Below are 24,517 nucleotides of genomic sequence, written 5' to 3' on the forward strand. Positions count from 1 at the left end.
GATATTGACATTCAAGTCACAAATACAACTATTATTTCCCAAAACAAACTAAAAAGTTATTTAAAAAATTTTATCATTATAGCAATAATTATTACATTTTCTATCCTGGAGAAGGAAATGGCAACCCACTCCAGTACTCTTGCCTGGAAAATTCCATGGATGGAGGAGCTGGTAGGCTACAGTCCATGGGGTCACAGAGTCAGACACAACTAAGTGACTTCACTCACTCACTTATTACATTTTCTATAAGGAAAATACAATTCTGGAGAAGGTATAAATTTCAAATTTATATGTCATATAGGAATATATATCCAATTTTAGAACAAACTTATATAGAGAGAATAAAAAAAATAATTTTTATCCACATTAACTTCCATTTTTAGTCCTTTAATAAAACAACTTAATAACAATAACCAATCTTAGATGAAAATTATCCTGTTTAATTGGGTAGGAAGGAAAATAGAGTCAGAACTTCGAAAAGCAGAGTTACCAGAAAGAATCTTCATTCAACCCAGAAAATAAAGATAATTTAGCCTATAATGGGCAATTGGGTACAAAATGAATTTAAATATATCATGACATAGACAATTCTTAAATTTATTTCACCTTTATTTTTAAGATGTTACTACCTCCAAAATGATTCTTGGGAATCAATGACCATGTAGATTTTTGTAGTGGTAATATACTGAAGATATAATTACCTATAATTTTAAATATACAGTTACATATAATTGTATTAACTATAAATATAGGACTGTATAATTTGAAAGTGGAAGTTCAAAACATCAAATAGAATCATCCCAGTTATTGTTAATATTTTGTACAAATTAAAGCATTAAAAAATTTGTAGGATTCAGAAGCAAATGATAATTGTTAAAAATAAAAAGCAATTTCAACAAAAACTGAGTAACAGATAGTTATTACTATAAAATTAAAACAACATCTTAAGAGTTTTAATGTATAAATAACATAGTCTATAACCCAAAAACACAAAGAAGAATAACAGGCTAAAGTAGTAACTTGACTATAGTAATAGGACAACATAATGAACCTGATATTCTTGTGAACATTACTGTAAAAAAACTTAAAATGTTTGTAAACACCTACTATATAAAACAAATATCATAAATTTAGTATTTTCTGATATAACACCAACCTGTTCCAATTCTTGTATTTTAGCATCCTTCACTTGCAGAATTTCTAAAACTTTTCTGTCTTTAGCTTCAGATTTCCGTTTTTCTCTAGAAATAAAAAGTATATATATTGAAAACTTAGTCATTATTTTTGAAAGTTTATTAGACATTGTTAGCCAATTCTTTTAATTTCCACATCCTAATAGTGAGTTTCACATTAAACTATAGAAAAGTTAATTATCCGACGTTAACTGCCCTTTCTGATTTAATCAGAAACCATATGGCAAGTGACAACAATTTATAACTGCTGCCAACTAAGACAACTTCATACAAAAGAGTTTCTACATTTATACACATTATAAAACATACTTAAAACACATTTAATCTTGACTGCAACAGTCATTATAACATAAATTTAAAATAATTACTGAATATATTAATATGTTCATGTTAATATACTTTATATTGCAATTTTTAATATTAACTAATATTAATATAATAAAATTAAAATATAATATAATTAATACTAATAATTAAGAATACACTACTTACCATTTTTTAAGTAAAAGAATTAAAAGAGAGAAAGCTTGAGATTTACTAACAATCAACATTAAATAAATAAGGGAAAAATTTATTGGATGTTCATTATATTTTTTAAATTTTAAAAATAGGTAAAAGAAATAGAAATCTGTACCTAAATCACTCATGAATCACAAAGTGTACAGGTAGGAAGAAATTAAGAACCCTCACCTGAGAATAAAAATGAGATGAAGCAAAGGGCTTTAGAAGGCAAAAATGGATATGAGAATTAAGAGATATGTATGACATAAAAGCATACCACTGCTGGTGACCAAGATGGCAGAGTAGGAAGACCCTAAACTCACCTCTTCCCATGGACAACACAAAAACTACAACTAGTTATGAAGCAGCTATTTATGGGAAAAAAACTGAAAATTAGCAGAAAAGATACACTACAAATAAAGATATGAAGAAACCACACCATGATGGTTAGGAGGAGTGGAGATGCAATATAGTCAGTATCCCCACCCCCAGATCAGTGGCCCCTAAATGGGAGGATAATCACAAATATACAGATCTTCTCCAAGGAGAAAGTCAAGCTCTCCAGCCTGGATAGTCCACACCAAGTAGATCAGACTACAGAACAATGGGTTTTGAAAACTAGTAGTGTACATGTTGCTTCCCAGGTTGCTAAGTGATAAAGAATCTGCCCAATGTAGGAGACACAGGGGACATGGGTTTGATCCTTGGGTCAGGAAGATCCCCTGGAGGAGGAAATGGCAACCCATTCCAGTATTCTTGCCTGGGAAATCCAGTAGGCAGAGGAGCCTGGTGAGTGACAGTCCATAGTGTCGCAAAGAGGACATGACTGAGCACACATGTATGGGTCTCATGTTCGAAAGAGCTAGAGAGCTGCAGGAAACAGAGATTCCACTTTTCAAGAATATGCACAAAATCTCACGTAGTCTGAATTCCAGTGGAGATACAGTAGTATGACAGAAGCCTGTAGCAGATACTCCTGCTGGTCTTGTAACACCTCCTGGAAAAGCAGGAGGCAATTGGGAAAGCCTTGGGTACAGAGATGTTGGAGACAGCCATTCTAGGGGAGTTTTTCTACTGCAATAACACCAGCACTGGCAAGCGCTATTTTGGAACCCTCCCTCTACCCTATTAGCATGAGAGGATGTCCCACACATCTTCAGGCTAGCACCAGCTGCAAATCACCCCAGGCTGCATAGACAGTCATGCAGGGACCCAGCCCTAGGCCCTCCCGGGACATACAGCCAATGACACAGGAAGCCTACCTTTTCCTCCAGCAAGCCCACAGCCACTGCCTGCAGCACAGTCTCACAGCCAACTGGGCCAGAGGCCAGCTCTGCCTAACAACACATCAACAGCAGTCAGCCCCAAAACAGTGGAAGGGTACATGCTGCCAACATAAGGAGACTCCTAAGGCACACAGCTCTGGTGATCAGAGTGTGCTACCAGACCCCATGGAATGACTACTTCTCCTGACTGACCTAATACAGAGAAATGAATATAGAGAATACAGAAAAATGAGGAAACAGAGAAATATGTTCCAAACAAATATCACAAAACCTGAGAAACAGAAAAAAACAAAGTGGAGATAAACAATCTACCCAAAAAGAGTTCAGTAATAGTCAAAAAGAGGTTCAATGAACTGGAGAGAAAACTGAATGAACATAGTCAAAATTTCAAAGAGTTTAAAAATTTAAATAAAAATCAGAGCTGAAAAATACAATGATTTCAATATTAATAAAAAATACAGTAGAAGGATTCAACAGTAGATTAGATGATACAGAGTAACAGATGAGCATCTGAAAGACAGAGTAGTAAAAATCTCCCAAGGAGAAACAAAAAAAATAAGTTTTAAAAAGGAAAATAATTTAAGAGACCTCTGAAATAACATCAAGCATACTAACATTTGCATATAGAGAAGAAGAGAAAGATAAAGTAGAAGGGAACTTATTTAAAAAAAAATAATACCCCAAATTTTCTTAACCTGGGAAATGAAACAGATATCCAAAGCCAGGAATCACAGAGACATCTCAGAACCATGACCCCAAAGAGGTCCACTCGAAGACACATCATAATTAAAATGGCAAAAAAATAAAGTGAGAGTCTTAGAAGCAGCAAGGGGAAAGCAACCAGTTAAGTATACAGAAACTAATATAAGGCGATTAGCTGACTTTTCAGCAGAAACTCTGTAGGCCAGAAGAGAGTTACACAATATATTTGAAGAGATGAAAGGAAAAAGTCTACAACAAAGAATACTCTACCTGGCAAAGGTATTATTCAGATTTGAAGGAAAAGATAGAGTTTTACAGACAAGCAAAAGTTAAAGAGTTTAGCAGCACTAAACTGGCTTTACAGGAAATGTTAAAGGGACTTCCATAAGCAAAAAAAAAAAAAAAAAAAGACTACAACTAGAAATATGAAAATTATGGAAGGAAAAATCTCACTGGTAAAGACATACACAGTAAAGGTAGTAGATCAGTCAATGATAAATCTAGTAGGAAGGTTAAAAGACAAAAGTAGTAAAATCATCTATTTCCACACTAAGCAACTATTACAATAAGTAAACGATACAAAATTTAAAAGAAGTTTTAAAAAAAAAAGACATCAAAAACATTAAATATGTGGATGGGTGGAGTACAAACATAGGGTTGTTAGAAGGCATTGAACTGGCTTCTGGTTCAAGATGGTGGAATAGAAGGATCTGCACTCACCTCCTCCTGATAGAGCACCAAAATTGCAACTAGCTGCTGAATAACCATCAACAGGAGAGCACTAGAACCCACCAAAAAAAGATATTCCATGTCCAATGACAAAGAAGGAGCCGCAGCAATCACAATAAAATCAAATCCCATAACTACCAGGTGGGTGACCCACAAACTGGAGAACAATAATAATAAAGATGATCTCACACCGTTGGGAAGATTCTGAACCACACGTTAGGCTTCCCAGCCTGGGGACTGGGCAAAGGGACTGGAAATCCCCATGGAATCTGACCTTGAAGGCCAGCGGGATTTGATTACAGGACTTCCACAGGACTAGGGGAAACAGACTCTAGTCTTGCAGGGCAAAAACAAAATTTTGTATGCCCAAGACACAGAGCAAATGACCAGTGATCCCACAAAAGACTAAACCAAAACTACTTACTTGCTAGTGCGAAGGGTATCATGTGGAGGTGTGGGTTGGCAGGGGCTTCCCACAGGGATAGAGGCACTGGCAGCAGCAATCCTGGAAGGCCCTCCTTGATGTAAGCCCTCTTAGAAGTCACCATTAAACCTACCGCAGAGCCCACAGACCCCAGGGCTGGGTAACCTGAGGCCAAATAACTAACAGAGAGGAAGTGCAACCCCACACATCAGCAGATAATTGGATTAAAGTTTTACTGAGCAAGGCCCTGCTGACCAGAGCAAGGCCCAGTTTTTCCCATGGCCAATCCCTCCCATCAAGATGCTTACACAAGCCTCTTAGCCTCCTCCATCAGATGGCAGGAAGAAGAAGCAAAAAGAACCACAATCCCACAGCAGCTAGAACAAAACCACATTACAGAAAGTAAATCAGGATGAAAAAGCAGGAAGTTACATCCCAGATAACAGGACAAGATAAAATCCCAGGAAAACAACTAACTGAAGTGGACATAGGTAACAGTCCAGAGAAAGAATTCAGAATAAAGATAGTGAAGATGATGCAGGATCTCAGAAAACAATGGAGAACATACAAGAAATATTTACCAAAGAGACTTCCCTGGTGGCTCAGACAGTACAGCGTCTGTCTACAATGCGGGAGACCTGGGTTCGATCCCTAGGTTGGGAACATCCCTTGGAGAAGGAAATGGCAATCCACTCTAGTACTGTTGCCTGGAAAATCCCATGGACAGAGGAGCCTGGTACGCTACAGTCCATGGGGTTGCAGAGTCGGACACGATTGAGCTTCTCATCACTCACTCACAAGAACTAAAGAATGAACAAACAGAGTGAATAATGCACTAGAAAGAATCAACAGCAGAATAACTGAGGCAGAAGAACAAATAAATGACATGGAGGACAGAATGGTGGAATCACTGCCACAGAACAGAATATAGAAAAAAGAATGAAAAAATAAAAATGAAGACAGCCTAAGAGACCTATGGGACAATACTGAATGCACTAACATTCACATTATAGGGGTCCCAGAAGGAGAAGAAAGAGAGAAATAAAGGACCTGAGAAAGTATTTAAAGAGATAACAGCTAAAAATGTCCCTAAGAAGGGAAAAGAAATGGCCAACCAAGTCCAGGAAGCAGAGAGTTCCAGGAATGATAAACCCAAGAAGGAACACACAGAGACAAACAGTAATCAAACTGACAGAAATTAAAGACAAAGATAAAATATTAAAAGCAACAAGGGAAAAATGACAAGCAACATATAAGGGAACACCCATCAGGTTACCAGCTGATTTCTCAACAGAAAATCTACAAACCAGAGGGAATGGCACCATATATTTAAAGTGAAGAAAGGGAAGAAAGTACAACCAAGAACACTCTACTCAGTAAGACTCTCATTCAGATTTGATAGAGAAATCAAAAGTTTTCCAGACAAGCAAGAGTTAAGAGAATTCAGTACCACCAAATCAGTTTTACAACAAATGCTAAAAGAACTTCTCTAGTGGCGACCCACTGCAGTACTCTTGCCTGGAAAATCCCATGGATGGAGGAGCCTGGTAGGCTGCAGTCCATGAGGTCGCTAAGAGTCGGGCATGACTGAGTGACTTCACTTTCACTTTTCACTTTCCTGCACTGGAGAAGGAAATGGCAACCCACTCCAGTATTCTTGCCTAGAGAATCCCAGAGACAGAGGAGCCTAGTGGGCTGCCGTCTATGGGGTTGCACAGAGTCGGACACGACTGAAGTGACTTAGCAGCAGCAGGAGCAGACATGAAAGAAGCACAAATTGGAATCAAGATTGCCTGGAGAAATATCATTAACCTCAGATATGCAGATGACACCACCCTTATGGCAGAAAGTGAAGAGGAACTCAAAAGCCTCTTGATGAAAATGAAAGAGGACAGTGAAAAAGTTGGCTTAAAGTTCAACATTCAGAAAATGAAGATCATGGCATCTGGTTCCATCACTTCATGGGAAATAGATGGGGAAACAGTGGAAACAGTGTCAGACTTTATTTTTTGGGTTCCAAAATCACTGAAGATGGTGATTGCAGCCATGAAATTAAAAGATGCTTACTCCTTGGAAGGAAAGTTAAGACCAACCTAGATAGCATATTCAAAAGCAGAGACATTACTTTGCCAACAAAGGTCCATCTAGTCAAGGCTATGGTTTTTCCAGTGGTCATGTATGGATGTGAGAATTGGACTGTGAAGAAAGCTGAGCACCAAAGAATTGATGCTTTTGAATTGTGATGTTGGAGAAGACTCTTGAGAGTGCCTTGGACTGCAAGGAGATCCAACCAGTCCATTCTGAAGGAGATCAGCCCTGGGATTTCTTTGGAAGGAATGATGCTAAAGCTGAAACTCCAGTACTTTGGCCACCTCATGCAAAGAGTTGATTCATTGGAAAAGACTCTGATGCTGGGAGGGATTGGGGGCAGGAGGAGAAGGGGACGACAGAGATAAGATGGCTGGATGGCATCACGGACTCGATGGACGTGAGTCTCAGTGAACTCTGGGAGTTGGTGATGGACAGGGAGGCCTGGTGTTCTGCGATTCATGGGGTCACAAAGAGTCAGACATGAATGAGCAACTGAACTGAACTGAACTGAACTAAGACAGGAAACAAAAGAGAAAGAAAAGACCTACAGAAAATAAACCCAAAACAATTAAGAAAATGCTGATGGATGAAAAGCACCAATCAAAAGATACAGACTGGCTGGGCAGATGAAAACAAGTGCATGTTTGCACTTCTACTCACCACATCATTCTGCGTGACCCCTCAACCTGTACATAATTATTTTATATTGTTAGGTTAATCATATTCCCATTATGGCTTGCAATTGTAATTATCTTTTTTTTCAGTCTCACTATTGATTGTGAAAACTGATAAATATACTTTACTATTGTGATTATGTCTACCAATCACTTAATACCATTGTATCGTGATTGGTCAACAGAAAAATAATAGAATTCTATATCACCAAAACTGCCATTTAGTAGAAAAGCCCGTAATCACTTTCTAAAATCCAGATGCATATTGGATTATCTTGGAATTTTTTGAAAAATACAAATGTCTAATATTTCTTTTTTTCTTCAAAGCTCCAGATATGTTTCCAATGAACAGCCATGTTTAAAAACAACTGGACTATGTGATGATCTTTTAGTAGTTTAACTTTTCCTATTTCATTTTCAGTGCTCCCATTTCATTTAATGTATGTTTCCAATTTCTCCACCTCTTCTCTTTTTGATGGTTTTTCTCAAGCCTTTCCAAGCACAGTAGAAAAGCTTTTGTATGCATATATATAAGTAGTATGCATAATATACACATTTTAGAAAACTTATGAATTCTTGCCTAACTAAAATTTTTTATTTCACTCATTTGATTCCACAAGTTAAATTCCACTTGTTTGACTTTCATATGAATAGAATGCTACATTTCTAATTAGAAAAAAAACAGATAAGCAACAAGCAACAAATGTTTACTTTATAGCACATGGAACTATAGTCAGTATCTTATAATAACATATAATGAAAAACAATCTGAAAAATAATATATGTGTATATGTATAATGAATCACCTTGCTGTGAACCTGAAACACTGTAAGTCAACTGTGCCTCAAATATACATATATATATAAGAAAAAAAAGAATGCACTGAACTTAAAGAGATCATCAAGTTAATCACATATATATACATTGTTATATATAAACCTCATGGTAAACACAAATCAAAAGCCTGAAATAGATACACAAAGGAAAAAGAGAAAGGAACCCAAACATAACACTAGAGATAGTCATCAAATCATAAGGGAAGACAGCAAAAGAACAAGAAAAGAATGAACAAAAAAGAACTACAAAAACAACCCCAAAGCAATTAACAAAATGGCTATAAATATTTGGCTATTAAATAATCACTTTAAATGTAGATGGACTAAATGCTCAGTCAAAAGACAAAGAGTGGCTGAATGGATACAAACACAAGTCCTACAGTTATGCTGCCTATGAGAGACTCACTATAGATCTAGACACACACAGACTACAAGTGAGGGGATCGGAAAAAACTAATACAATTATGTAAAGTTTAAAAAAAAAAATAGTTCCACAAAAATAAAAAGAAAGGTGGGATAGCAGTATTTATGACTTTAAACACTGTAACAAGAGAAAAGAAAGGACATTACATAATGACCAAGGAATCAAAAAGATATAACAGTAAATATATATACACTAAACGTAAGAGCACCTACATACATAACACAAATATTAAGAAACATAAAGGGAGAGATTGAAAGTAACATGATAATAGTGGAGGATTTTTAACACAGCATTTATATCTATGGAGAGATTATACAGGCATAAATCAATAAAGAAACACTGGCCTTAAACGACACATTAGATCAGATGTAATCAATCGATGCATATAGAACATTTTATTCAAAACAGTCATTAAAAAAGGGTCTAAAGAAATAAAACCAGAAATAAGTAAGGATAAGTTAAAAACAGCACCACAAAAATACAAAGGACCATAAATGTTACGGAGAACAATTATACGTACAAGAAAATGAACAATTTAGAAGAAACAGACAAATTCCCAGAAATATACAAACTCCTAAGACTGAATCAGGAAGAAATAGGAAATATAAACAAACCAATTAACAGTAATGGAATTCAGTCAGTAATCAAAAAACTTCCAACAAATAAAGTCCAGGCCCAGACAGATTAATCGGTAAATTTTACAAAGTATTTAAACAATTAACACCCATGCTTCTCAAACTATTCGAAAAAACTGCTGCTGGGCCGTCGCAGCCACCGTGCTCCAATGTCGAAGGTCAGGGGCAGAGGCCCAGAGGAGCTACCCTACATCCAAGGTCAGAGGCAGCAGCCGAGAAGAGCTACCCCAAGTCCAAGGTAAGGCGCATCTGCTGTGCTTTGCTGGAGCATCCGTGAAGAGATACCTCACATCAAAGGTTAAGAGAAACCCAAGAAATATAGTAGGCGCTAACAGAGGGCATCAGAGGGCAGACAGACTGAAACCACAATCACAGACAACTAGCCATCTGATGACATGGATCACAGTCTTTTCTAACTCAATGAAGCCATGCCATGTGGGGCCACCCAAGACAGACGGGTCATGGTGGAGAGGTCTGAAGAATGTGGTCCACTGGAGAAGGGAATGGCAAACCACTTCAGTATTCTTGCCTTGAGAACCCCATGAACAGTATGAAAAGGCAAAAAGATAGGACACTGAAAGATGAACTCCCCAGGTCAGTAGGTGCCCAATATGCTACTGGAGATCAGTGGAGAAATAACTCCAGAAAGAATGAAGGGATGGAGCCAAAGCAAAAACAATACCCAGTTGTGGATGTGACTGGTGATAGAAGCAAGGTCCAATGCTGTAAAGAGCAATATTGCATAGGAACCTGGAATGTCAGGTCCATGAATCAAGGCAAATTGGAAGTGGTCAAACAAGAGATGGCAAGAGTGAATGTCGACATTCTAGGAATCAGCGAACTAAAATGGACTGGGATGGGTGAATTTAACTCAGATGACCATTATATCTACTACTGCGGGCAGGAATCCCTCAGAAGAAATGGAGTGGCCATCATGGTCAACAAAAGAGTCAAAAATGCAGTACTTGGATGCAATCTCAAAAACGACAGAAAGATCTCTGTTCGTTTCCAAGGCAAACCATTCAATATCACGGTAATCCAAGTCTATGCCCCAACCACTAACGCTGAAGAAGCTGAAGTTGAATGGTTCTATGAAGACCTATAAGACCTTTTAGAACTAACACCCAAAAAAGATGTCCTTTTCATTATAGGGGACTGGAATGCAAAAGTAGGAAGTCAAGAAACATCTAGAGTAACAGGCAAATTTGGCCTTGGAATATGGAATGAAGCAGGGCAAAGACTAATAGAGTTTTGCCAAGAAAATGCACTGGTCATAACAAACACCCTCTTCCAACAACACAAGAGAACACTCTATACATGGACATCACCAGATGGTCAACACAGAAATCAGATCGATTATATTCTTTGCAGCCAAAGATGGAGAAGCTCTATACAGTCAGCAAAAACAAGACTGGGAGCTGACTGTGGCTCAGACCATGAACTCCTTATTGCCAAATTCAGACTTAAATTGAAGAAAATGGGGAAAACCACTAGACCATTCAGGTATGACCTAAATCAAATCCCTTAGGACTATACAGTGGAAGTAAGAAATAGATTAAGGGACAAGATCTGATAGACAGAGTGCCTGATGAACTATGGACTGAGGTTCATGACATTGTACAGGAGACAGGGATCAAGACCATCCCCAAGAAAAAGAAATGCAAACATGCAAAATGGCTGTCTGGGGAGGCCTTACAAATAGCTGCGAAAAGAAGAGAAGTGAAAAGCAAAGGAGAAAAGGAAAGATATAAGCATCTAAATGCAGAGTTCTAAGAATAGCAAGGAGAGATAAGAAAGCCTCCTCAGCGATTAATGCAAAGAAATAGAGGAAAACAATAGAATGGGAAAGACTAGAGAGCTCTTCAAGAAAATTAAGAGATACCAAGGGAACAACATTTCATGCAAAGATGGGCTCCATAAAGGACAGAAATGGTATGGACCTAACAGAAGCAGAAGATATTAAGAATAGGTGGCAAGAATACACAGAAGAACTGTACAAAAAAGATCTTCATGACCCAGATAAACACAAAGTGTGATCACTCACACTCACCCAAAGCTGGACATCCTGGAATGTGAAGTCAGGTGACCATAGGAACTATCACTGAGAACAAGCTAGTGGAGGTGATGGAATTCCAGTTGAGCTATTTCAAATCCTAAAAGATGATGCTGTAAAAGTGCTGCACTCAATAAGCCAGCAAATCTGGAAAACTCAGCAGTGGCCACAGGACTGGAAAAGGTCAGTTTTCATTTCAATCCCAAAGAAAGGCAATGTCAAAGAATGCTCAAACTACCGCACAATTGTACTCACCTCACAAACTAGTAAAGTAATGCTCAAAATTCTCCAAGCCAGGCTTCAGCAATACATGAACCATGAACTTCCAGATATTCAAGCTGGTTTTAGAAAAGGCAGAGAAACCAGAGATCAAATTGCCAACATTCACTGGATCATTGAAAAAAGCAAGAGAGTTCCAGAAAAACATCTATTTCTGCTTTACTGACTATGCCAAAGCCTTTGACTGTGTGGATCACAATAAACTGTGGAAAATTCTTCAAGAGATGGGCATAACAGACCATCTGACCTGCCACTTGAGAAACCTACACGCAGATCAGGAAGCAACAGTTATAACTGGACATGGAACAAGAGACTGGTTCCAAACAGGAAAAGGAGTATGTCAAGGCTGTATATTGTCACCTGCTTACTTAACTTATATGCAGAGTACATCATGAGAAATGCTGGTCTGGAGGAAGCACAAGCTGGAATCAAGATTGCTGGGAGAAATATCAATAACTTCAGATATGCAGATGACACCACCCTTATGGCACAAAGTGAAGAAGAACTAAAGTGCCTCTCGATGAAAGTAAAGAGGAGAGTGAAAAGGTGGGCTTAAAGCTCAACATTCAGAAAACAAAGATCATGGCATCTCGTCCCATCACTTCATGGCAAATAGATGGGGAAACAGTGGAAACAGTGGTTGACTTTAATTTGCTGGGCTCCAAAATCACTACAGATGGTGACTGCAGCCATGAAATTAAAAGATGCTTACTCCCTGGAAGGAAAGTTATGACCAACCTAGATAGCATATTCAAAAGCAGAGACATTATTTTGCCAACAAAGGTCTGTCTAGTCAAGGCTATGGTTTTTTCAGTCGTCATTTATGGATGTGAGAGTTGGACTATAAAGAAAGCTGAGCGCCAAAGAATTGATGCTTTTGAAGTGTGGTGTTGGAGAAGACTCTTGAGAGTCCCTTGGACTGTGAGGAGATCCACCCAGTCCATCCTAAAGGAGATCAGTCCTGGATGTTCACTGGAAGGACTCATGTTGAAGCTGAAACTCCAACACTTTGGCCACCTGATGCAAAGTGATGACTCATTCGAAAAGACCCTGATGCTGGGAAAGATTGAGGGCAGGAGGAGAAGGGGACGATGGAGGATGAGATGGTTGGATAGCACCACTGATACAATGGACATGGGTTTGGGTGGACTCCGGGAGTTGGTGATGGACAAGGAGGCCTGGCGTGCTGTGGTTCATTGGGTCGCAAAGAGTTGGACATGACTGAGTGACTGGACTGAACTGAACACCTGTGCTTCTCTAACTATTCCAAAAAACTGTACAGGAAGGAATGCTTCCAAACTCATTCTATGAGGTCAGGATAACCATGTACCACAACTAGAAAAAGCATCTAAAAAAGTAAAATTACAGATTAATGTCACTGATGAACATACATGCAAAAATACTCAATATTAGTAAAACAAGTCCACAAGACATTAAAAGGATCATGAAAAGTGAAAGCTGCTCATTCATGTCCGACTTTTTGACCCTATGTACTATACAGTCCATGGAATTCTCCAGGCCAAAATACTGGAGTGGGTAGCCGTTCCCTTCTCCAGGGGATTTTCCCAACCCAGGGATCAAACTCAGGTCTCCCACATTACAGGTGGATTATTTGCCAGCTGAGCCACAAGGGAAACCCCCATGACCAAGTGAGATTCATCCCAGGGATGCAAGGATGGTCACTATCCACAAATCAATGTAATACACCACATTTAAAAAAACTGAAGAACAAAAATCATATGATCATCTCAGTAGATGTAGAAAAAAACTTTTGACAAAAATTCAACAACCATGTACAATAAAAACTCTCCACAAAGTGGAAATAGAGGGAAATTACCTCAATATAATAAAAGCTATATATGAAAAACTCACAGCCAACATAATACTCAAAGGTCAAAAGTTGAAAGTATTATATCTAAGATAAGGAACAAGACAAAGATGCCAACTCTCACCACTTTATTCAAAAAAACTATTAGAATTTCTAGCCACAGCAATCAGATCTGGAAAATAAATAAACTCCAATTGAAAAGAAAAAAGTAAAACTGGCACTGTTTGCACTTGACATGATAGTACAGATAATGCTAAAAGAGCTACCAAAAAACTACTAGAACTAATATATGAATCCAATTAGGTACAGGATACAAAATACATCAAAATCTGTTATATTTCTACATATTAACAATGAACTATCGCAAAGGGAAATTAAGAAACAAAAGCAAATTAAATAAATGGGACTACATCAAACTAAAACACTTTTGCACTGAAGAAAATAATTAACTAAATGAAAAGGCAAGATAGTACATGGGAGAAGATATTTATACACAGTATAACTGATGATAAGGGGTTAATATCCAAAATATACAAAGAATTCATGCAACTCAATATCAAAAAACTGATTTAAAAGTGGGCAGATGGTCTGAATAGATATTTTTCAAAAGAAGACAGATGGTCACTAGAAACATGAAAAGGGGCTCAACATCACTATATAAGGGAAATGAAATTAGGTACCACATCACACCTGTGAGAATACCAATCATCAAAAAGACAACAGGTAAAAAGTACTGGAAAGGATGTGCCCTGTTGGTGGGGTGTAAATTAGTGCAGCCATTATGAAAAACAGTACAAAGTTTCCTCAAAAAGTTTAAAATATAACTGCCATAATGATCCAGCAATTTCTCTTCTGGGTATCTAACCCAAAGAAAACAAAAACAATAGTTCAAAAAAATAAAAGCATACTAAGGGTCACTGTAGCATTATTTATCATAGCCAAGTTATGGAAGCAACCTAAGTGCCCATCAATAGATGAATGGATAAAGATGTGATATATTTCTTTATATAATATATATATATATATATATATATACACACACACACACACACACACACACACACACACACACACACACAATGGCATATTTCTCAGGTATAAAAAATGAAATCTTGCCATTTGCAAGACCGTGAATGGATCTAGGAGGAATTATGCTAAATGAAAAAAGTCATACAGACAAAGACAAATATCGTATGAGCTCACTTACATGTGGTATCAGAAAAACAGAACAACAGAACACTCACAGATACAGAAAACAAATAGGTATTGCCAGAGAAGAAAGGGAGAGAAATAGGTGAAATGGATTAAAAACACAAATCTCCTGTTCTAAAACAAACAAACTACAGGGATGCAACATACAAGATAAGGAATAGGGTCAATAAGAGTGTAATAAGTTTATACGGGGACAATTGGTTTACTAGACTTACCATATCATTCCATAATGTATACAAATTTCAAATCACTATGTAGTCCACCTGAAACTAATATTATATATCAAGTATATTCCAATTTAGAAAAAGAAGGAAAAGCATATCAATAATTAAAGGAGACAAATGCAGATGGCAATAATACATTAAAAATTTTAAATCAGACTTCCAATAATTTAGCATAGTAAGTTTGACTTTAAGTATAATAAGGGCAATGAACTAGGGTAACAGAGAAAGACATGCCTTGTGTTAAGGAACTGGGCAGCAAGAGGAAGGTTGTTTGTTGCTATGGAATAATTAATAAATAAGTCCTTAAAGGTGCATTTGGGTGGAGACTTAAAGGAAGGAAGTGAGAATCATGGAGCTTCTGATGCATGCATGTGTGCTCAGTTGTGTCCAACCCTTTGCAACCCCATGGACTGTAGCCCAACAGGCTCCTCTGTCCACGGGATTCTCCAGGCAAGAATACTGGAGTGGGTTGCCATTTCCGACTCCAGGGGACCTTCCCCACCCAGGGATCAAACCCACATCTCTTGCATCTCCTGCACTGGCAGGCAGATTCTTTACACTGAGCCACCTGGGAAGCTCTCATGAGTTTTTTAGGCCACAGGACCTGTACCAGGTGCAAAGCACTAAGGCCAGAGCATAACTCAAAGAACAGCAAGTGTGAACTGACACTAGTCCCTCATGAAAGCTCATGCCTTAGATAGCAGCCTGCAGAGTCACAGTAAATTTAAGGGTCTGATATGCATTTGGCAGAAAGAGAAGAGGAACTGAAAAGCCTCTTGATGAAAGTGAAACAGGAGAGTGAAAAAGTTGGCTTAAAGCTCAACATTCAGAAAACGAAGATCATGGCATCTGGTCCCATCACTTCATGGCAGATAGATGGGGAAACAGTGGAAACGATGTCAGACTTTATTTTTTGGGCTCCAAAATCACTGCAGATGGTGATTGTAGCCATGAAATTAAAAGACGCTTACTCCTTGGAAGGAAAGTTATGACCAACCTAGATAGCATATTCAGAAGCAGAGACATTACTTTGCCAACAAAGGTCCGTCTAGTCAAGGCTATGGTTTTTCCAGTGGTCATGTATGGATGTGAGAGTTGGACTGTGAAGAAGGCTGAGCTCTAAAGAATTGAGACTTTCAAACTGTGGTGTTGGAGAATCCTCTTGAGAGTCCCTTGGATTGCAAGGAGATCCAACCAGTCCATCCTAAAGGAGATCAGTCTTGGGTGTTCTTTGGAAGGAATGATGCTAAAGCTGAAACTCCAGTACTTTGGCCACCTCATGAGAAGAGTTGACTCACTGGAAAAGACTCTGATGCTGGGAGGGACTGGGGGCAGGAGGAGAAGGGGACGACAGAGGATGAGATAGCTGGATGGCATCACCAATTCGATGGACGTGAGTCTGAGTGAACTCTGGGAGTTGGTGATGGACAGGGAGGCCTGGCATGCTGCGGTTCATGGGGTTGCAGAATCAGACACGACTAAACTGAATGCATTCCCCAGTAGCCCTTGTGATCAACAGTCTCCCCCACCTTCCAACACTTCTCCCTCTTGTGTGCCCCTTAGATAAGACCCTCTGTGGGGCTTACCTGAAAGCATGCCACCCACAAACATTAATAAAGCATATGCCCCAGGTCTGTCCTTCTCTGGAGCTCTCTGCCTTGACCTCCCTGTGCTGTCCCTTGAAGCAGGCTTAGTACTTTCTCCAGGACCTGTAAGTAATAAAGTTTTCTATTCCAACTTTTATTGTGGTCTGCTGATGAATCATGGTTCACTATCCACCACTCTGTGCTCTACTTAACACAGAGTTAAGTGTTAATTTGACAAATCTATAACAGCTACCAGTTAGGAGTAAGAATGGGAAACCATCTGAGCCACCAGGGAAGATCCAAACAAAGTTTTAGAAGTTGGGAATTCCTTGGCAGTCCATTAGATAGGAGTTGGTGCTCTCACTGCCAAAGTCTTGAGTTTGATCCCTGGTCAGGTGACTAAAATCTCATAAGCTGCTCACATGGCCAAAACTTGAAAAAAAAAAAAGCTGACAATTGAGTAAGCATAAAATAGTATTCTAGGATACCGAGCCTGTAAGTGAAGCAGAAAAAAAAAAAATAGGATGACTACCAATTAGTATTCAGCACTGAGGTTAATGGTCCTAAATTTAAATTTATATAAGACCAGTCATCATGTTTTAGAGTTCTTCTCTAGCCATGTTTAGCCCTCTGGATGTAGGCACACGGTAAATGGAGAGAGTTGGAATAAATGTTCGAAATTTTGTAAACATGCTATGACTACTATTTTTACTATTTTACTAATTTTCTCTTTACTAGGCATTAACATGTTTAATGTATGATCACGATACACTGTCTTCAACCAGGCTTTCCTTTTACTTGTGCTTCTTTTATTAATAATGAAACTAAACATACTTTTAGAAATTGAAATGCCTTTACCCTGTAAATTTGCCATTGCCTGTCAATATACCTACAATATACTCCATGGACTGTAGCCTACCAGGCTCCTCCCTCCATAGGCTTCTCCAGGCAAGAGTACTGGAGTGGGTTGCCATTTCCTTCTCCAGGGGATCTTCCCAACCCAGGGATCGAACCCGGGTCTCCCGCATTCCAAGCAGACGCTTTAACCTCTGAGCCACCAGGGAAGCCCTATTTTACATCTTACTGTTTTTACTGATTTACAAAACTATTTTATATATTAAAAATATATGCCCCTTGCCTATCACTTGTCACTAACATATAATCTCAAATTTTCACTTGAATGTGTAATTTACCATTATAAAACCATAATGCTGCAAAAGAATGCTACTTCTATTCAAGGTACAGTTGACTCATGAACAATGCAAGTTTGAACTGTCAGTGTCCACTTACAGTGGATGTCTGTCAATAGTAAACACTGTAGAACCACAAGTCCATAGTTGGTTAAACTACGGATGCAGTGATACCAAGAACATGGAGGCTGACTGTAAATTATACAAGGATTAACCCCCAGTCATTTCAGGGTCAACTGTATATGGATCAAGAGAAAACTGAGGGCTTCCCAGGTGGTGCTAGTGGTAAAGAACCTGCCTGCCAATGAAGAGACGTAGAGATGCGGGTTCAGTCTTTGGGTCGGGAAGATCCCCTGGCGAGGGCATAGCAACCTACTCCAGTATTCTCGCCTGGAGAATCCCATGGACAGAGAAGCCAGGCGAGCAACAGTCCATAGCACTGCAAAAAGCTGGACACAACTGAAATGACTTAGCATGCACACACACACACATACACACACAGGAAAAACATTAATAACTTTAAATCCCAACGAACAGGGCATGATAGGGTTTAGTCAGGGAGAAAGGCCCAGGTTGAGACGGTCAAGATATTAATTCTAGTCAGAAAATTCCTCTATAAATTCCTTCCTGAATATACTATGAATCTATGTTTAACTTCTCAGGAATTAAACTTAACACAAATAAATTCTTTCTAATTCGCTCACTTCTAAAACACTGACTATCATCAAAATAAATTCTAATGGTCCTTTTAAATGAGATAATGGAAAAGTAGACTATATGCCACAAACCCCAAACAAAGGCATTCCTGCTGCTTCCAAATTAGCTTGGTACCAGAGCAATTATCTCCTATGATACACGTATGTACATAACTCACTCACACTCTAACTCAGTGCTATTCATAGTGTGGGTCACCAAAGAAGATGCATCAGCATCACCTAGGAGCTTGTTAGAAATGTACCATCCTCCACGCACCCTGAAAGTAGAAACTGTGAGGGAGGAGTCCAGCAATCTGTGTTGGACAAAAAGATGCTATGGACTGAATGTTTCATATCCATATGTTGAAGCCCTAATCCCCAGTGAGAGGGTATTTGGAGGTAGGGCCTTTGGAAGTGTCATGAGAGTAAGGCCCGCACGAATAGGATTAGTGGGAGAGATTAGAGAGAAAGATGATCTCTCTCTCCTATCATGTGCGCATACTTCAAGAAGGCAGCCATCTGCAAGAGAGCTCTCACAAGGAATGGAGTTGGCAGGCACGTTGATATTGGGTTTCCTCGCCTCCAGAACTACGAGAAATAAATGTTTGTTGTTTAAGCCACCCATTCTATGGAATTCTGTTATAGTAGCCCAAACTGACAAGAGACAAAGCCTCAGATAATTCTAATACACACTAAAGTCTCAGAATCACTGAAATAACAATAACTGACACATTTCTCAACCGATTAAGGTGAATAATATTGAAAGGATAGGTCATAAATGAAATATGAATCTTCACATAAACTTCCAAAATATACCTCAATGATATATTTATAACAAAAAATTCCAAAGACTACCATGTTACAGTTTTGAAGTTGAAAAAAAATCAGTTTAAAATCTATATAGAGATTTGTCCAGCAACTCCTCCTGGTCACATTGGATGTCTAATATTTTCCTAACAGGAAAATTTTCACAAAAGAAAACAATGCTACAATATGAATACAATATTTTTTACTTGGAATAATATAATGAAAACAATTGCTTTGAGTTTAAAGATCATCAACCTATCTGGTCAATTCAATTAATATACAGTCTATGTATTTACAAGACATTAAAAAAAGGTTACTAAAAATAAAGATACTGTCAAGAAGCTGATGATGATCAATGACTGAAACAAACTCCTGTTTAGCTAATTAGAACCACTGATGTGCAATAATGATGTGAGCTAAGAATATTTGCAGACTTCTTTAGGATGAAAAATGAAGTGAAAAGAGGCTGTCAAATTTGTACGAGTTTAAAGCTCCAATCACTTTTCCCAAGAGTATGACCCATTTAAACATTTAACATTGCTGTACTTAGCCACATGAATTACCATGCCAACTTTTTTTCCATTTTTCTAAACTCAAAAATCTGAGAAATTATTCTAAAGCATTAAGAAACAAAATTGTATTGTGTTACAGACCATGCCATATATTATACAATATGACAGGATCATATTTTCTGGGCTTGAGCCCATTTTTAATGAGATGTCAAAAATGAAATATTAGAGTCTAAAAGAAACATTTAACTATAAATGAGGCAATGATATTGGCCTGAATTAGAAAACAAAGAAAATAAGACAGCAAAACTCACTGATGTTGATTATTTTTAATTAACAAATTACACTGATGCAAAAAATATAAACACTGTATTAACATTTCCTTTAAGAACAGAATCTATTAAAATGTATATTTTATTCTTATTAAGGGCTTTCCATTTAAATGCATTATCAATTTCGATTAAGCATTAAAATTCTGAAACAGTAACACTAATAAAAATGGAAATTTAGGGAAGTGAGAATTATACCATTACAAGTTATTTATTCTTTTATTCACAAACTGCTTTATAACTGTTTTTTATTTTCAATATGTATAGCAAATTACTAGAATGGTATCAATGAATAATATAATAATAAGATAACTTGAAAAAGAGAAAAACTTTAAAACTTGACATGAATATTTTTCAGACACACTTATTCCACAGTAAAACCAGCTCTACAAAAAAAAAAAAAACTAATATTCTGAATGAAAATAAATTACTAAGTCCACAAATCCTAATCAACTCTGGTATATAAATATTTTATAGCTCCAAGTACACTTGAAATACCTATTTTGTCTAAGATCAGAAGTTAATTTTTATTATATAATCCAGAATCCCTATTATATTTTGTTTGCATGTCTAATACAGCAGCACAGGTTCAATCACTGGTCAGGAAACTAAGATCCCATATGCTGCATGGCATGGACAAAAAATAAAAATAAACTATATGTGAAAGCCAAAATTTGTGCTGGAAGAGGTAGCCTGAGACATAAAAAGTTATTCTTTTTACCCTGTTCAATCAGGTAGCTCCAAACTAGAACAAAGAATAAAATTAGGCTACAATATCTGAATCCAAATTTTTTAAATTATGGAGTATTGATAACTCTTTAAACAAAGAAGCAATAACTTAACAGAATTAACAGATTAGATTTAATACATGACTAAACAGTATATTAGATGACATCATTTCTAAGTACACAAAGTTGAAACTCAAAACAAAATCTTCTCTATTTTATAGTTGGAAATTAAATGACCTTATTTAGTTTCTGATTTTCTTGTTCCCTTTTTAAAATCACATGCCCAGTTACTTCTATATATACTCAACATTTATCTAAAATATCCATAAAAGAATTAGAAAAGATTGTGTTATATGTCTTTAATAATTGTGCAAATATTTTTTATCCAGAATCAAGAAGTCTCTTATAGTGTTCAAAAATATCAGCACTTCAGAACAGACTGTTTTAACATCTGCACATCACCAGGGCTGCCTCCAAGGATTTTTAAATGATGCCTGCCTGTGCTGAATAAAGTGCTAACTTGCACCTTGCATTTCAAACTGTGTCCTGAGCAGCCATCCAGTTGGTACAACACCAGCTGAATTCCCACAGGCCACTGTTCACTCAGGCTTGACTGCAATTATCATGTCAATATTTTGTGCTCCGATATGCAGATATGCTCACATGCAAGCTGCATAATACCTCCTTCTCCATGGAATGTTGACTTATGCTCAATGTTCTGGGAATTTTTAATGAAACTAGAAATAAACTTTCACCAAATGATAACAATCACAATTATTTTCCCTTAAAATAAAAATTTATATTTCTGTGTCACCCTCTGCCATGCATAAAAAGAATAATTTTTAAGTAACTTTGCTTCACTAGAATTTCAAAATTCTTCCATTTAAAACTCTTCATAAAAGTTAACAGACTATTAGTCAGCTTCTTGCATCTATACTAAGAGTTCAAATGCATTTCTTCATACTTTATTGGATGTTCTTTTACCTTAAATAGTAGACTACTTCCAAGTAAACACCCTTCTGTTAGTTCCTTTGACCATCTTTCCATCCTCCACATCATTGCCTAGGCATTCATGGCTGTTGCAACAAGAAAAGGGCTCAGCAAAAATATATTTATGTCCTGTGTGGAGCTGCCTAGCAGCACTGCTGCCAGATGGAAGAATTCTGGCAGCTACACTTCTGGGGTCTCCAACCAGCCATGCTACTACCATGCTCCAAAATGCAACCCTTTTGCAGGCTGTGTTGGCTTAAAACACAAGGGACAGTGTACAACCATATAGCAGCTGTGCAACCCATGTGTTTAGGAGTGGAACTGAGCATAAGGGAGGTTTTCTCAATCATGAGAATATATAATATAACCTTATAACAACAGCCTGCTTATTATTAAGCACCTAAACTTTAACTATAAACATAAATATGAGATAATCTCTCATCCTCTTTGAGGTTAAATCTTTAAACTATTTCAAGGATATAGCATGTATATCTTAATCAAATATGTAATAAATACTAAAAATCTTCTTACTTCTTCAATTCCTTTTTATGGTTACCATTTTTCAAGACAGTTTCCATTTTGAAAAAGTGAATTCTTAAAAACAGAAGAGTACAAGAAAACAATTATTGAGAAGCCTATCAGACTATAAGTATAGAATGCTAAAAAGAAAGTAAAACATATTTTTAGAATTTATACAAATATAAGGTGTCTGGATATAAAAACAAATAGGAAAATAAAGCAATATCTATAGGTTTCATTTGAAAGTATGTATGAAACAATAAAAGTATTAATTTTGATAAACTCTAAACATCTTCAATTTGAGATTTAGATATATGTTTGAATTTGAGTATTTAACTTCAAGTACAATATACATTCTTTTAACAATTAAAAATTTAATATTAATGAACTATTGGGAGGGATTGGGGGCAGGAGGAAAAGGGGACGACAGAGGATGAGATGGCTGGATGGCATCACCAACTCGATGGATGTTGAGTTTGAGTGAACTCTGGGAGATGGTAATAGACAGGGAGGCCTGGCATGCTGCAATTCATGGGGTCGCAAAGAGTCGGACACGACTGAGCAACTGAACTGAACTGAACTGACTGATAACATCAAAAAGGAGTAACTTTTGGAAGCCTATATTCTGGAAGATGCTAACTGGCTTTTCTCGATTCTCCAAAAACAAACTTAAAAGATACTTAAACTATAACACGATATGGAGATGATGGTGATGACTATAATGCATTAACTCTAAACAACTCACTATTTTCATTTCACAAAAATGAAAACTAAGGTTAAAAAAAATGAAAAGAAAGCTAAAGCATATAAAAGTAATTATTTTGCCTCGATTCATACAACAAGAAAGTGGTAGAGCCAAGGTTCCAAACCAAGTAGTCTTGTCTACATAGCTGTGTTCTTAACCATAGATCATTAAAAATAACTTCTTTACAGAAGTTCTAATGAAAGATGTGTATATTTTTCCCTGTCTTTAAACCTTTTAAATACTGAATCTCAGATTTTCTTCATCCTTAAAGATAATAATATTCACCTTTCTAGTTTAGAGTCTCTTCTGGAATGTCAAAATTGCCTGTGAATCTGTGTTAAAATGCAGGTAGTCCAATCTCATCATAAACCTTGATAAATGACATAAAGGTCATGAATAAATTATAGCTCAAAAATCTCTTAAATAAATCTGCTGCTGCTGCTGCTGCTGCTGCTAAGTCACTTCAGTCATGTCCAACTCTGTGCGACCCCATAGATGGCAGCCCACTAGGCTCCTCTGTCCCTGGGATTCTCCAGGCAAGAATACTGGAGTGGGTTGCCATTTCCTTCTCCAACGCATGAAAGTGAAAAGTAAAAGGGAAGTTGCTCAGTCGTGCCCAACTCTTAGCGGCCCCATGGACTGCCGCCTACCAGGCTCCTCCATCCATGGGATTTTCCAGGCAAGAGTACTGGAGTGGGGTGCCACTGCCTTCTCCAAAATGAATCTACTACTCAGTAAAGAAAATACTGATATAAATGAGTCTTTTTTCAATCTATAACTCCTCAATGATTACAATTAAATGAGACATTCCTTGCACATCCCTGATCAAAGTTTTGGCCACTTGAGAGAACTTTCAAGTATCAATGCCAATTTTGAATACATGCTACTGGAAAAGTTTTTAACTAGATGCTGCTCTAATTCCTCAATAAACTCTTTTTAAAATCCTCTTAACAGATGTGGAAACTGAGGCCTAGAGAATTTAAGTTAGGAAGGGATGGAAATAATGCAATTTAAATTCTGGTCTGTATGACTTCTAAGTCTATGATCTCAACCATCCGTCACAGACTGAAAGTTTGTGTCTTTCAGTGACAATCCCTAACATGATGGTATTTGGAGGTACAGAACTGGGAAGTAATCAACTTATGAGAGTAGTCTTCATGAATGGGATTATGCTTAGTCACTCAGTCATGTCCAACTCTTTTCAGCCCTGTGGATTGTAGCCTACCAGGCTCCTCTGTCCATGGCGATTCTCCAGGCAAGTATATTGGAGTGTGTTGCTATGCCCTCCTCCAGGGGATCTTCCCAACCCAAGGATCTAACCCAGGTCT

The 24,517-nt window shown here is 37.4% G+C and overlaps 1 protein-coding gene across 5 annotated transcripts in view; it reads right to left on the bottom strand.

Moving 5' to 3' along the window:
• CNTLN (centlein) overlaps positions 1-24,517 on the bottom strand; it is a 352,812-nt gene that overhangs the window by 258,862 nt on the left and 69,433 nt on the right. For all 5 annotated transcript variants that reach the window (XM_059889137.1, XM_024995809.2, XM_024995808.2 and 2 more), the window contains exon 3: positions 1,157-1,241. In XM_059889137.1, the coding sequence (XP_059745120.1) occupies positions 1,157-1,241 (85 nt within the window). The remainder of the gene's footprint in view (positions 1-1,156; positions 1,242-24,517) is intronic.

Source organism: Bos taurus, chromosome 8 (assembly GCF_002263795.3).
Source record: "Bos taurus isolate L1 Dominette 01449 registration number 42190680 breed Hereford chromosome 8, ARS-UCD2.0, whole genome shotgun sequence".
In the NCBI taxonomy this organism is placed as follows: Eukaryota; Metazoa; Chordata; class Mammalia; order Artiodactyla; family Bovidae; genus Bos; species Bos taurus.